This window comes from Lolium rigidum, chromosome 4 (genome assembly GCF_022539505.1).
Source record: "Lolium rigidum isolate FL_2022 chromosome 4, APGP_CSIRO_Lrig_0.1, whole genome shotgun sequence".
Lineage (NCBI taxonomy): Eukaryota > Viridiplantae > Streptophyta > Magnoliopsida > Poales > Poaceae > Lolium > Lolium rigidum.
Genome location: NC_061511.1, coordinates 49,574,565 through 49,587,148, shown reverse-complemented (window position 1 = coordinate 49,587,148; position 12,584 = coordinate 49,574,565). Strand labels below are relative to the sequence as shown.

Below are 12,584 nucleotides of genomic sequence, written 5' to 3'. Positions count from 1 at the left end.
GTAGTTGTAAATAAGAAAAAACTCGATGATGGTCTTAACATTTGTCTTTTTACCGATCTTGTATGAATAGAAATATTGACCAAATTATATACGTAAGTACTAGATATTTATTTGTACCTATAGATTTTTTGAATAATTGTTTCAATTGTAAAATACCTTGTCTTTCGAGCGCAACAAAAGAGACAAATATGAATTTTTTTGGTAATACGATGGCCCATGCAAAATTCCACGGTTCGCGCGTAGATCTGCAATTTTCTCTTTTTTGCTGAGGCTAGAATACAAGGTATATTCATATGATCTTTTGCACGGGCATAGTCTAAATTATTCTTATTATCTATATTCCGGTTTTTTTTGTCATTTTAGTCTTTAAATTTGAACTTTTCAAAAAATAAAAACAAAACAAACGGGATCCAGGTAGCCCGGGAGCCTAGGGCTCTCTCTTTTCTCCCTTTTTCTACGAAAGCTATTGATATTAGACCAAGATTTTTTCCATAAACAGATTAATTCATTCAAAAACACAAAACTTAAGAACACACACATATATGCATCGTTCTTATAGAAGTTTCTTGAACTCCAAATTGCATCCCTGTCCTTCGGATCACATCATCTGATATTCAGTCGAAGCATCAAAATCTTTGAGAGGTCCAATAAAAACATTTGTAAAGCGGAAATAATATGATACTAAAATGATATAGTACAAGAAACTATAAGAGAGAAAAAACATGAGGGAAAATGTAGTACAGTAGGATGTTTCTTGCAAATTGCAGCAATAGATGCTGTTGGGAGAGTAGCGTAGGTTCTCTCTTCTCTGGCCAGATTTCTCCTTCGTTCTCTCTCTTTCTCGCTGTCACTCTCCCTTTCTTCTCTGCTTAAATCTCATCAACTTCTCTCTCTCGTACTGCTACAAAACTTTTTTTTTAACTCTCCTATCCTGTTTCTCTACCCGCTTCCCTGCTTCGCGGCATCTACTACTGCCACCGCCGCCGGCGATCTCTCCCACCGCTCCCCCGGTCCGCCGAGATCGTTGAGTTAACCACCTCTTTCCCGGCGCAAGATCCCCCTTCCTTCGATTGTGCGGAAGAATCTGGGCCTCCCCTCTCTGCTCCGTTCCAGATACCGGCGAACGCGGGCAGGACCAGCGACGATGCGCGGCGGTGAAGGGAGCCGCGCTCCGGTCCCGCAGCGGCTCACGTGTCACGGCCGTAGATAGCAAGATCTTCCCACCGCTCCGGTACCCTCCGGTACCCTCCGGCCGGTGACTTCGCTGCTCCGTGCAGGCGGCGGCGGGGAGATGCCGTCTCTGCAGCTGCTGCAGCTGACCGAGCATGGGCGGGGGCTCCTGGCGTCCCGGAGGTGCGTGTTTAGCTCAGTTCGAAAGTTCTTGACTTTTTACCCTCTCTTCAATCTCCACAGTTCCTCTATGATAAAAAAAAATGAATCTTGAATTCTTGATGTTGATTCTTGCCAATTCTGGGTGGAAACAGGAGGACGCTGGCCGTCGTCTCTGGCGCGCTGGTCGCCGGCGGGGCTCTGGCGTACGCGCGGTCGGGCAGGAGACGCCGCTCAGAAGCTGCCGCCAATGGCGACGGTGGTGTCAATGCGTTGGGCAGGAATGGGGAGAGGTTGGGGCACGGTGGCACGGATGGCCGGGTGGCCGCCTCGAAGCGGAGGAAGAGCGCCCTGAAGTCCTTGCATTTCCTGGCCGCTATCCTGCTCAAGAAGATTGGGCCGAACGGCACGCGATACCTTCTCGGGTTGATGTTAACGGCTGTAAGTTTTGAGGCGAAAGCAGGAGGACGCTGGCATTTTGATTTCTGTATTGGATTCTCAGAATTAGTTACTAGTTTGACGTAATTCATGTCGATATGTTTACGAATTACAATAGCTGAAGAAGTTAACAGCTAACTTGTTTGAGCTCTGCACAAATAATTAGGCCTCCTTTTTGATATGTGGACAAAAAAACAAGGACTTTCGTGACCGCCGATCTGGCGTGCAATCATGCTGGTCCTGCTAGTAGCACCAATGGCAATGTAGAGCATACTGGCTGGATCTGTGGCAATTATTCAACTTAGGCGGGAAAATCGACAATTTAATGGTGGATATAGCAAGTTTGGAAAATACCCAATTTTGGTGTTTTTGCATTGCCACAGGGTTAGATGTTGCGCTTTTGATATGTCTTGTAATTGATGGTATTTGAAATGGTTAAGCTTTACTTGTGTGGTCCATCTAATAAAATTTGTACCTGCATTAATTTTGAACGCTCTCTCTATATAGGATTGACAAAACCGATACCCCTATGTTATGTTGGATATTAAAATGGCATTTGAAGATGTACTAAGTAATTAATGACTTGAAAACATCACCGTTGGTATTTTTTGCAGGTGCTACGTACTGCTGTCGGGCATAGATTAGCAAAAGTTCAAGGCTATTTGTTTAAAGCAGCATTTCTTCGGCGTGTTCCAACCTTTACACGCCTAATTGTAGAAAATCTCATCTTATGCTTTCTCCAATCGGCTGTGTACCAGACCTCAAAATACTTAACAGGGTCTTTGAATTTGCGCTTCAAGAAAATTTTGACAGATCTTGTCCATGCCGATTACTTTCAGGTACATCAGCTGATCAATTTCAATCACGTATGTGCAGTATATGTTTCTTTCTATCACACACATTTCACACTTAAATTGGTTCCCCAGACTCGGGAGGATCATGTCATAGATTATAATAACCATTGACTTGGAAGTATTGACAATGTTGCAAAGATAACAGCTGATGAAAGCGGAAGATTCATGTACTTTGTTGCTGCCTGTAGAATACAAATTAAAACACTAAACTAAAGAGTAGTTGCCGGTTTTGATGTGCAAATCCTTTTTTAACTTAATATGACCACTCACATATCTGTAACACGTTTGTTAGTTGCAATAGTAGCTGGTTGCTCATGGAGGAATCTGCATACGGTTTCTTTTAGTTGGCTTCAACATTCCTTTTGCCCGTAAAATATCATTTCCTTTTCATTTCATAGTGTAGCGAATTTTCTATGCTAGTTGAATGTGTTCCCTCTATTTAATTTACTGTTGGACATGGCAGCATTTGTGTTGCCATGCCAGGTTGTATTTGTTTCCTGATTTGCTGTTTAAGTAGTAGTCGTATCAGTTCATCTTCTTTTTGAAGAAGTCTTATTATAAAAATATAGCAGATTTAAATGGTGCATGCACATGCACTGATGTTCTTCAATAATTGAGGTTAACCAAGAGTTTAGTTATTAGCTTGAGGGTTTTAATTTTTGAAATACAGCTTTAATAAGATATTTTGTTGCTTTTCTTCTTCTGTATGTCCAGAATATGGTTTACTACAAGATGTCACACGTGGATCATCGAATATCAAACCCGGAGCAAAGGATTGCGAGTGATATTCCAAAGTTCTGTTCTGAACTTAGTGAACTTGTACAGGATGATTTGGCTGCACTTGCAGAAGGGTTGATATATACCTGGCGCCTCTGTTCTTATGCTAGTCCAAAATACATGTTATGGATTCTGGTAATTGTTCATATGGAATTTTAATTGCTGTCCTTCATCTAGTAGTTTCTGATCTAAATGATAATACCCCTACCACTGAGGAACCATGCTCATCTAGTAGTTTCTAATTGCTTTCATCGAGTTTCTTTAATATACTAATATCCAAAATCCTTCCAGGGATATATACTAGTCGCTGGAGGAGCAATTAGAAATTTCTCTCCTGCTTTTGGAAAGCTGAAATCCACGGAGCAGCACCTAGAAGGGGAGTATCGTCAACTTCATTCACGCTTAAGAACTCATGCAGAGAGTGTGGCATTTTATGGTGGCGAGAAGAGAGAAGAATCTCATATTATGCAACGGTTCCAGGCTCTTGTTGGACACTTGAAGCATGTACTCCATGAAAATTGGTGGTTTGGCATGATTCAAGATTTCTTTCTGAAGTACTTTGGTGCCACTGTAGCAGTTGTCCTGATTATCGAACCGTTCTTCTCTGGCGACCTTAGACCTGATTCATCTACCTTAGGAAGGGCTGATATGTTGAGTAATCTTAGATACCACACAAGTGTGATCATATCACTATTTCAGTCTCTAGGGACCCTCTCTATCAGCTCCAGACGTTTAAATATCCTGAGGTAAATTCATCTATTGTGAAATTTTTTGACAACTAGATTCATTTCATTCCTGTCATTGTAGGGTGCTTTGCTTGCAATTCTTAGAAGTTATTGGGTAGGCGATCCATGCCATCTAGTTACATCTGGGCTTGATTTTGGTACATGACTCTTCTTGTGATATCAGTTGTTCCAATTCCAACCCATATTGCGCACTAACCTTTTCCTCCATATTTGATGAAGTCATCTTACCATCACCATTTTTCATAAAGGAAGATCATCTTAGTTCTTCATGGTCTAATATCATACCAATTAAAAGTCTAAAACACAAAATTTGCAATTTAACTCCCACTTCTGATAATGTGGAATGTGGAGTTTATTCTCTTATTACCATCTATAAAATATTTTAACAGTCCTTCTAAAACCATGCTATTTATTCAATCTAACCTGATGCATATTGATAGGACTTAGGAATCTTTTGTATCTTGTAGTATATGAGAACTGGTGGACCCGTAGTATTTTGCAGCGGGCATGCCATATTTAGTATTTGTTTAAATGGGTGCACTTCTTCATAGCTTGTAGATCTAAAGAACTGTTGACTATATGCAAAACATACTATGGCTGTTGTGCTGTGCTCGTACTATATCTCTGATGCTATTGCTGTTGTCTTTGAGCTCTAATATTTTTGTGTTGACTGGCAATGAACTTTCGCTGTATTTTTACAGTGGCTATGCAGACCGGATTCGTGAGTTACTAGATGTTTCACGCGAGCTGTCTGGGGTCCGTGATAGATCGTTGAATCACAATTCTTCTGCTGGAAATTATATCAGTGAAGCAAACCATATAGAATTTTCAGGTGTTAAGGTAATATGATGCTTGGAGCGGACAGCCTTTTATGTGTTTACATATATCCATGCTTCTGATATCAAGTGATTGCAGGTGGTAACACCTGCTGGGAATGTTTTGGTTGAAGATTTAACTCTCCGAGTTGAAACAGGCTCTAATCTTTTGATCACCGGTAATCCTCTCCTACCAAATGATCGCCACCTAACTAGTCCAATTGTTTCACCCACACCAGCAAGCTAGAAATGATGAGACTATGTAGCCTTATGTGCATTTTTCCTTGACATGTTCTAAAACATCCCTAAATCATCTCCAGTTATTGAAATGTGGTATTGAACTATGAAACATGATATGTTGTGACATGGCAGTTGGTTCATGTCCGGTCTTCATATTTGGATCTCTTATAGCCTTTAAGTAATCTGTTAAAACAAAAAGTTAATGCACATGCAATTTACAAGGGAAAACCACTTTTTGTGTTTCATCTTGTAATAGCCTGATACTTCTCTAGTAACATATAACAATTGTAAATTGACCCTCTAATTATTTACAGTGGCATTTTCTGTTTCCTATTTTATTTCAGATTTTGTTTTGGATTTGATAGGCTACTACTTTTGCTACTATACACCATTAAGACCTAAATACACTTAGGATATGTTAGTTTCTATGGTAATAATCTAAAACATGCTGACTCAGTATCAATTATTTGAACCTTAGTTCCTGAAAGTAGATCAATTGGAAATACTGAATTTATGCCAAACAAGATAGCATTCGCAATTTCTCGGATCCGCTCTCTGGTTGGGCAGTAAGGGTCGGAGAAGGGAAATCACTCGTTCTTAAAACCAGCATTCTTAAAAAAAAAGTTTAAGATCAAAGAGTCGGGTGGAAAAAGGGGAGATCTCCCCATTCCTGGTTCTACTGTAGCTGGATTCCCCGGAATCACAAGAATCCTTAGAATGGGATTCCAACTCAGCACCTTTTGTTTTGAGATTTTGAGAAGAGTTGCTAATTAATTACAGTGTTGTTGTCTCAAAAAAGGCATATGGGTCATGTTTAAGCATACCTTCTTCAAGGACATGATTTAAACTTGATGCTCATGTTCTTGAATTATCTTATACATCTAGAACTCTCAGTGCCCATAGTCCGTATATATCTTTACATGAAATGCCAGTTATGTAGAATGTTAACACTGATTTACTCTTATTTCAGGCCCAAATGGCAGCGGTAAAAGCTCCCTGTTTCGGGTCCTTGGGGGCCTATGGCCACTGGTATCTGGTCATATTGTCAAACCTGGTGTTGGTTCAGATCTTAACAAAGAAATCTTTTATGTCCCACAAAGACCATACACAGCTGTTGGCACACTTCGTGAACAGCTAATCTATCCTCTTACAGCAGATCAGGAGATTGTACCACTTAGCTATGATGGCATGGTGGACCTCTTAAAGAATGTAATAGTCTTCATATTCATATGTTCTATTTATTTATATCCATGGCTTCTTGAGTTATAACTCTTAGTATACGAACTTACTCCTTTTGCAGGTTGACCTGGAATATTTGTTAGAACGTTATCCTCTTGACAAGGAAGTTAATTGGGGTAATGAATTGTCCCTTGGTGAGCAACAGAGATTAGGAATGGCTAGGCTGTTCTACCATAAGCCAAAGTTTGCCATTCTTGATGAGTGCACTAGTGCCGTGACAATTGATATGGAAGAACGGTTTTGCAAAAAGGTTCGAGCGATGGGAACATCATGCATAACAATATCTCATCGCCCAGCTTTGGTTGCATTTCATAATATTGTTTTGTCCTTGGACGGTGAAGGAGGGTGGGATGTTCAGCACAGAAGGTATATAAGTACTGAAATAATTCACTGAATGGTGTCAAAGATTAATTTACTGTTAGTTTAGATCTATCTCTTGATTTTGTAGGGATGACTCATCATTTTACACTGAAGAGTCTGACTTTACATCATTGGAAACTGATCGTAAATCAGATGCCCTAACTGTTCAGAGGGCTTTTATGAACAGGGCAAAGGTATAGAATTAATAGATATCTCTATTCCATCATTACCGACTTATCTTATTGGCATCACAGTTTTATGTGTTCTCCTTACTAGAGCAATGCTTCATTAAGGTCGGAACATTCTTACTCTACAAAGGTTATAGCAAGTTCCCAAAAGTTGGAAAGAGAACAGACAGTACGAACACCTCTAATCCCACAGTTACAATGCTCCCCAAGGCCCCTGCCTCTGAGAGCAGCTGCAATGCTTAAAATATTGGTACGTTGTTTCCAGTTGTCTTCAGTTTTTTCCTCAATAAATTAATTTTGATTTGAGATACTGTAGCTTGTTAATATTTGCTGATGCTGGAATTAAGATTTTATATCGCTAGTTGATAGAAATTTAAAATTCTACATGACATACAAAATTATCTTGAGAGAGCTTATCTCCAATGTTAATATGTTATCAAACTCTAATGATCTTGTCTTCTTGCTTCCAGGTTCCCAAGTTACTAGACAAACAAGGAGGGCAGTTGCTTGCTGTTGCTCTACTTATTTTCTCTCGCACTGTGATCTCGGACCGTATTGCTTCGTTGAATGGTTAGATTGTCTCAATATCATTTATTGTTTGAAGGGCTACACATAAAATTCTTTGCTGATTCATCTCATCTTGTCAGGGACTACTGTTAAGTTTGTCTTGGAGCAGGATAAAGCTGCATTTATACGTCTGGTTGGTATCAGTGTTCTGCAAAGCGCTGCAAATTCTTTTGTCGCACCATCTCTCAGGTAACCTATTTACCTGCACTTAATAGGTTCTTTTAACATCGGATCATGAATAATCACTGTACATTATTGTTCTAATGATGCTTTTTTTTTATGCTTGTCCAAACTCTTCGTCTGCTTACCAAAAAAAAAACTCTTCTGGACATGCAAATTTAAGCTTGGTGGATTGATTAATTTTTTCAGTGTATGTTTGAGTTCATGGTTTTGATCATTCATATCTTCACAGAACCCTTACTGCAAGACTTGCTCTTGGATGGCGAATTCGCATGACCAACCATTTGCTTCAGTTTTATTTGAGAAGAAATGCATTCTACAAGGTATATCCTCTAGCGTCTCGTGTATTCGTTAACACTGTGATATTGAGAGTGGATGGTCTCTAATTGGAAAAGTTGGCTGTTAAGCTATGTCTTTTCATGAGGTTTGGACATCGATTTTGTCAGTTGATGTCTCTTGGTGTGCAGGTGATTTGGGTTCAGAAATAAGATTCATGTTAAACAGATGTTAAGTTATTATGGTATATGTTTTCAGGTATTCAATATGTCAGGTAAAAGTATTGATGCAGACCAAAGACTGACACTTGATGTGGATAAGTTGACCACTGATCTTGCTGGACTGGTTACTGGAATGGTAAAACCACTAGTCGACATTCTTTGGTGAGTTATCCTTGATATCAGCCCTGATATCTACTCGGTTTAATCTTTGTTTAGCATTTCAAATTCAGCGTAATAATGTGAATGCAATTCACTCACTAGGTTTACTTGGAGGATGAAGCTTTTGTCCGGACGGAGAGGAGTTGGTATCTTGTATGCTTACATGTTACTAGGATTGGGCTTTCTGAGAGCTGTATCCCCTGACTTTGGTAATCTTGCAAGTGAAGAACAAGAACTTGAAGGAACTTTCAGGTTAATATTACATTACTTGCTGTGCCTTGGGTGCCTTGGCAGACCTGACTTTCTTATTGCTTTAAGAATTTTCTGGTGTTAATTAACCTGATGAACTATGTACAAGGTTCATGCACTCGAGGCTGCGGACACACGCTGAGTCAATTGCTTTCTTTGGTGGCGGTTCAAGAGAAAAAGCTGTGAGTTCCTTAACATGGCAAATGTTTATAATGTACCTATACACACTTGTTAGTAGTGTCTATCCGCTGTTTTTTGTGTCAACTGTTTTAATTTGAATCATGATGAATCGTGAAGTGAGATTTGTGAACTCTTATTGTTGGATACTATTGGCATAATTTTTAATTATTCTAAATATGAACTATGAGGTACCCCATAGATACTTGATGTATATCTCCAAATATTATGCAAGCACCACCTATTTAATCATCTGTATTCTTGATAACGGAAAAAAGTTGTTTAGGCATTCATAGTTATCAATGCCTCGCTTTTCTTGAAGCATCTATATCGAAAAGTTTCAGAAGTTGGGATTTGGTACAAGCTAAAATATAACTGATGCACCCTAAAAAAAGTCCATTCACATGTTCCCAGTTGGCTGTTTGTCCGTTGAACTTTTCTCTGTGTTACAAGCATTATTAATTGTCTTTGCTTATTTTGACTTGTAATAAAACATGTGCATATGGTTCCCCATTTACATTCTCGTACAAATCAGAGATGTTTTTGCTTTCAACAGCTTTTGCTGGCCTTATTTTGGTAGATGCAATTAATTATAGACTTCCTTCTTACAATGTGTTTTCTTGTAACAGATGGTTGAGGCTAAATTCATGAAATTGCAGAACCACTCAAAGGTTCTATTGAGAAAACAATGGCTTTATGGTATTGTTGATGATTTTGTGACAAAGCAACTCCCACACAATGTGACATGGGGTCTGAGTTTGTTGTATGCTCTGGAGCACAAGGGCGACAGAGCTTTGACTTCAACACAAGGTCAATAATCATCAAAAGTCTTGAGTTTTCAGGACTACATTATTTCAAACGTTAACTTTACAAACTCATTTTATTTCTCTTCTATGCAACAGGAGAGCTGGCTCATGCTCTGCGGTTCTTGGCATCGGTGGTGTCACAAAGCTTCGTAGCGTTTGGTGACATTCTTGAGTTACATAAAAAATTCCTTGAACTTTCTGGTGGGATTAACCGAATCTTTGAGCTAGAGGAGGTCCTACATGCAGCTCAAAGGGGTAAGTTTCTGGTTGGATTTAACTGGAAGTTTCTTTGTTTCTTCAGTACCATTGCTGTTGCACTAGTACCATTGCAGGATGTAACTAGCCTTATCATATGGCATGTTTCATGTTTAGTTTAAACTATGATATGACATTACTTTCCTATTGCATGTTATGGAACATCCTGTTTAGCATATAGTATGATTGAACTTTTGGCACATCAATGACAGTATTCTCGATCGAACACTGATTGCCTTTTCATTCTGCCAAACATAATAGAATGCTACATATAAGTGTGCAGACAATGTAAGAGTTGCAAGTTTGTGTTATTGATAACTTATTGGTGCTCTTTAAGCGTTGACTAGATCTGGACAATGTTGCGAACTTGTACCACTGGTTTGTGTGGTATTATAATAATATAGTGTTCTGAGTTAGCTAATGGCATTTTGTAAGTTCTACATCAATATCTTCTCCTAATTAAGAATCGCTTTTTAATTGTTTCGCTAGATACTCCTGTGCCTTCCAGTGCCATTAGTACAGCCTCAGAAGAAATTATTTCGTTTCATGAAGTGGATATTGTAACACCATCGCAGAAACTATTGGCTAGCAAGCTGTCATGCAACGTGGTACAAGGGAAAAGCCTTCTTCTGACGGGTATATCGTCTGTCTAAGCTCTGTAACCTTGGTTTACCTAAGGCAGTGAAATTATGCCTAACATGTTCCCTTTTTTACCTTTGTTTTCTGAAGGCCCCAATGGTACGGGGAAGAGCTCTGTTTTCAGGGTGCTCAGAGACTTATGGCCTGCCTTTTCCGGGAGAGTTACCAAGCCCTCTGAAGGGATGTTTCATGTTCCTCAGAGTCCATATACCAGCTTGGGTACTCTGAGGGATCAGGTCATATACCCTCTGTCAAGGGAGGAGGCAGAGATGAAGATTCTTTCGTTATATAAAGATGGTAGGTGCCACTCAGAATATGGGCCTATTAAATTACCATGATATTTGAACTGCGAGATTGCGTGTCAAAATGAAGTAGTAGGTTATTTGTTGCTTCTCCTGGTAACCAGAAATTCTGTGCTAATGTAGGCAACAGGGCTAGTGCTCCTGAGTTGCTAGATGATCACCTGAAGACGGTTCTTGTGAATGTTCGGTTGGTCTATCTTCTGGAAAGAGAAGGTTGGGACTCTACTCCGAACTGGGAAGACATTCTGTCGCTGGGAGAACAGCAGAGACTCGGGATGGTAAGTGTTAACTTCACTTCAAGTTGTGCAAACTGCCAAAAACCTCGTTTTTGCTCCCTTTACATCTTCTGATTGAACTGTTTTGCTCCAGGCTCGTTTGTTCTTCCACCATCCTAAATTCGGTATCCTTGACGAGTGCACAAAGTATGCGCAGCGCGACTGACTTTTTTTTGGCCATCTTTGTTCGCTGTTCAGTTACTGCCGGTCCTAAATTTATTGTAATTTATTGCAGTGCTACGAGTGTCGATGTTGAAGAGCATCTGTACAGGCTAGCGACTAACATGGGCATAACCGTGATTACTTCGTCTCAAGTAAGTATTTCCGAGGATCGCGTGAAAGTATCTGTTGCGATTGGCGTTTCAGTTGTTTGTTGAAGCCTCTGCATTCTAGACTATAAACCTGCTTGTCAATTTAGGGTATTGCTGAAACGTGTTATTTTTTTTGCTCTTTACAGAGGCCTGCTCTGATACCCTTCCATTCCGTTGAGTTAAAGCTCATCGATGGCGAGGGAAACTGGGAGCTGTGTGAGATCCAACATTGATTGACGCTACCAGTTAGAAATTTCTCAGTCTACAGTAAGCTGCGCGTTAGAGGATATGCCGCTTCCTACTTCTACTGCAGTAATCTGTTCATATCGGGTCATCCTCATGAGCCTCTGGAAGCTGAAGCAGCGTGTACAATAATCAGCTCGAAAGAACAAAGAAAGGAGTTCTTGTTGTGCATTCGACGCAGAACATGGCAATTGTAGTCTAGTTATACAGAGTTTGGTAAAGATTGAACGCGCCGGTGATGGCGGTGAACTGGTAAATTAGGATTCAGAGATGTGGAATGAAGTAGGAGAATAGAGTAGCAGTACATATCTCAAAGCAGCTGTTAATTCATCCAACCTATTATTATTGATTGGTTCCATACATGTGAAATAAATTTGGCTGTTGCTGCCATCATCATAATCATCGGCGTCAAGCTGAACCTTTCGGCGGGAGCGTCCGATTTAATGCATATCACATTTTTCTTATAAGTGTGAATATTTTGTTCAATGAATCACATTTTTGTTTATGTATAAGGGCATTTTTCACTCGTATACTTTTTATAGGATGTGTAACATTTTCTGTTTGGGTTTCTATCGAATTGAGAAATTGGACAAGTCACTGAACGAAATTCATACACGAGTACTACCGATGCAAGAAATTTCACTACTTGAAAAAGCTCCTGCACATGCAGCAGCTCCCTTTCACATCGCCACTGCCGCTGGTACAAGCTACACTGTTATTTCTACTGCAAGCCTTTGTTACATCGTACATAGTTCATTCGTTCCATCTTCAATGTTATTTCTATTCGGAAAGGAAAATTGAGCAAACTAACCGCTTGGCCTGGATCATCCAGATTAACAGTCTCTTCCAACAAATCTACACTCAAGGTGGTCCAGCCACGATCTCTAGTCCTAGCCACAAGTATATCTCATCTCCTCAAGGCTATAAGCTGCACCAAT

General features: G+C 39.8%; 1 protein-coding gene across 1 annotated transcript; it reads left to right on the top strand.

The window, feature by feature from the left end:
* The first annotated feature begins 1,276 nt into the window (after positions 1 to 1,276).
* On the top strand, positions 1,277 to 12,109 carry LOC124708143 (ABC transporter D family member 1-like). Its single transcript, XM_047239832.1, has 25 exons — positions 1,277 to 1,353; positions 1,485 to 1,770; positions 2,382 to 2,606; positions 3,336 to 3,533; positions 3,690 to 4,144; positions 4,846 to 4,984; positions 5,060 to 5,138; positions 6,170 to 6,408; positions 6,500 to 6,804; positions 6,887 to 6,992; positions 7,075 to 7,236; positions 7,457 to 7,556; positions 7,634 to 7,742; positions 7,966 to 8,056; positions 8,268 to 8,392; positions 8,492 to 8,641; positions 8,748 to 8,820; positions 9,445 to 9,625; positions 9,718 to 9,876; positions 10,366 to 10,512; positions 10,606 to 10,812; positions 10,941 to 11,095; positions 11,187 to 11,239; positions 11,328 to 11,406; positions 11,550 to 12,109. Exons 1-25 carry the CDS (start codon positions 1,292 to 1,294, stop codon positions 11,634 to 11,636), a joined length of 3,972 nt encoding a protein of 1,323 aa, XP_047095788.1. The 5' UTR covers positions 1,277 to 1,291; the 3' UTR covers positions 11,637 to 12,109.
* Positions 12,110 to 12,584: the final 475 nt, after the last annotated feature.

Excerpts from the sequence above, each read along its gene's own strand:
- LOC124708143 (XM_047239832.1), top strand. The coding sequence starts at position 1,292 with ATGCCGTCTCTGCAGCTGCTGCAGCTGACCGAGCATGGGCGGGGGCTC. Across the intron at positions 4,145-4,845 it reads AGACGTTTAAATATCCTGAG|TGGCTATGCAGACCGGATTC; the intron begins GTAAATTCATCT and ends GTATTTTTACAG. Across the intron at positions 7,237-7,456 it reads CTGCAATGCTTAAAATATTG|GTTCCCAAGTTACTAGACAA; the intron begins GTACGTTGTTTC and ends TCTTGCTTCCAG.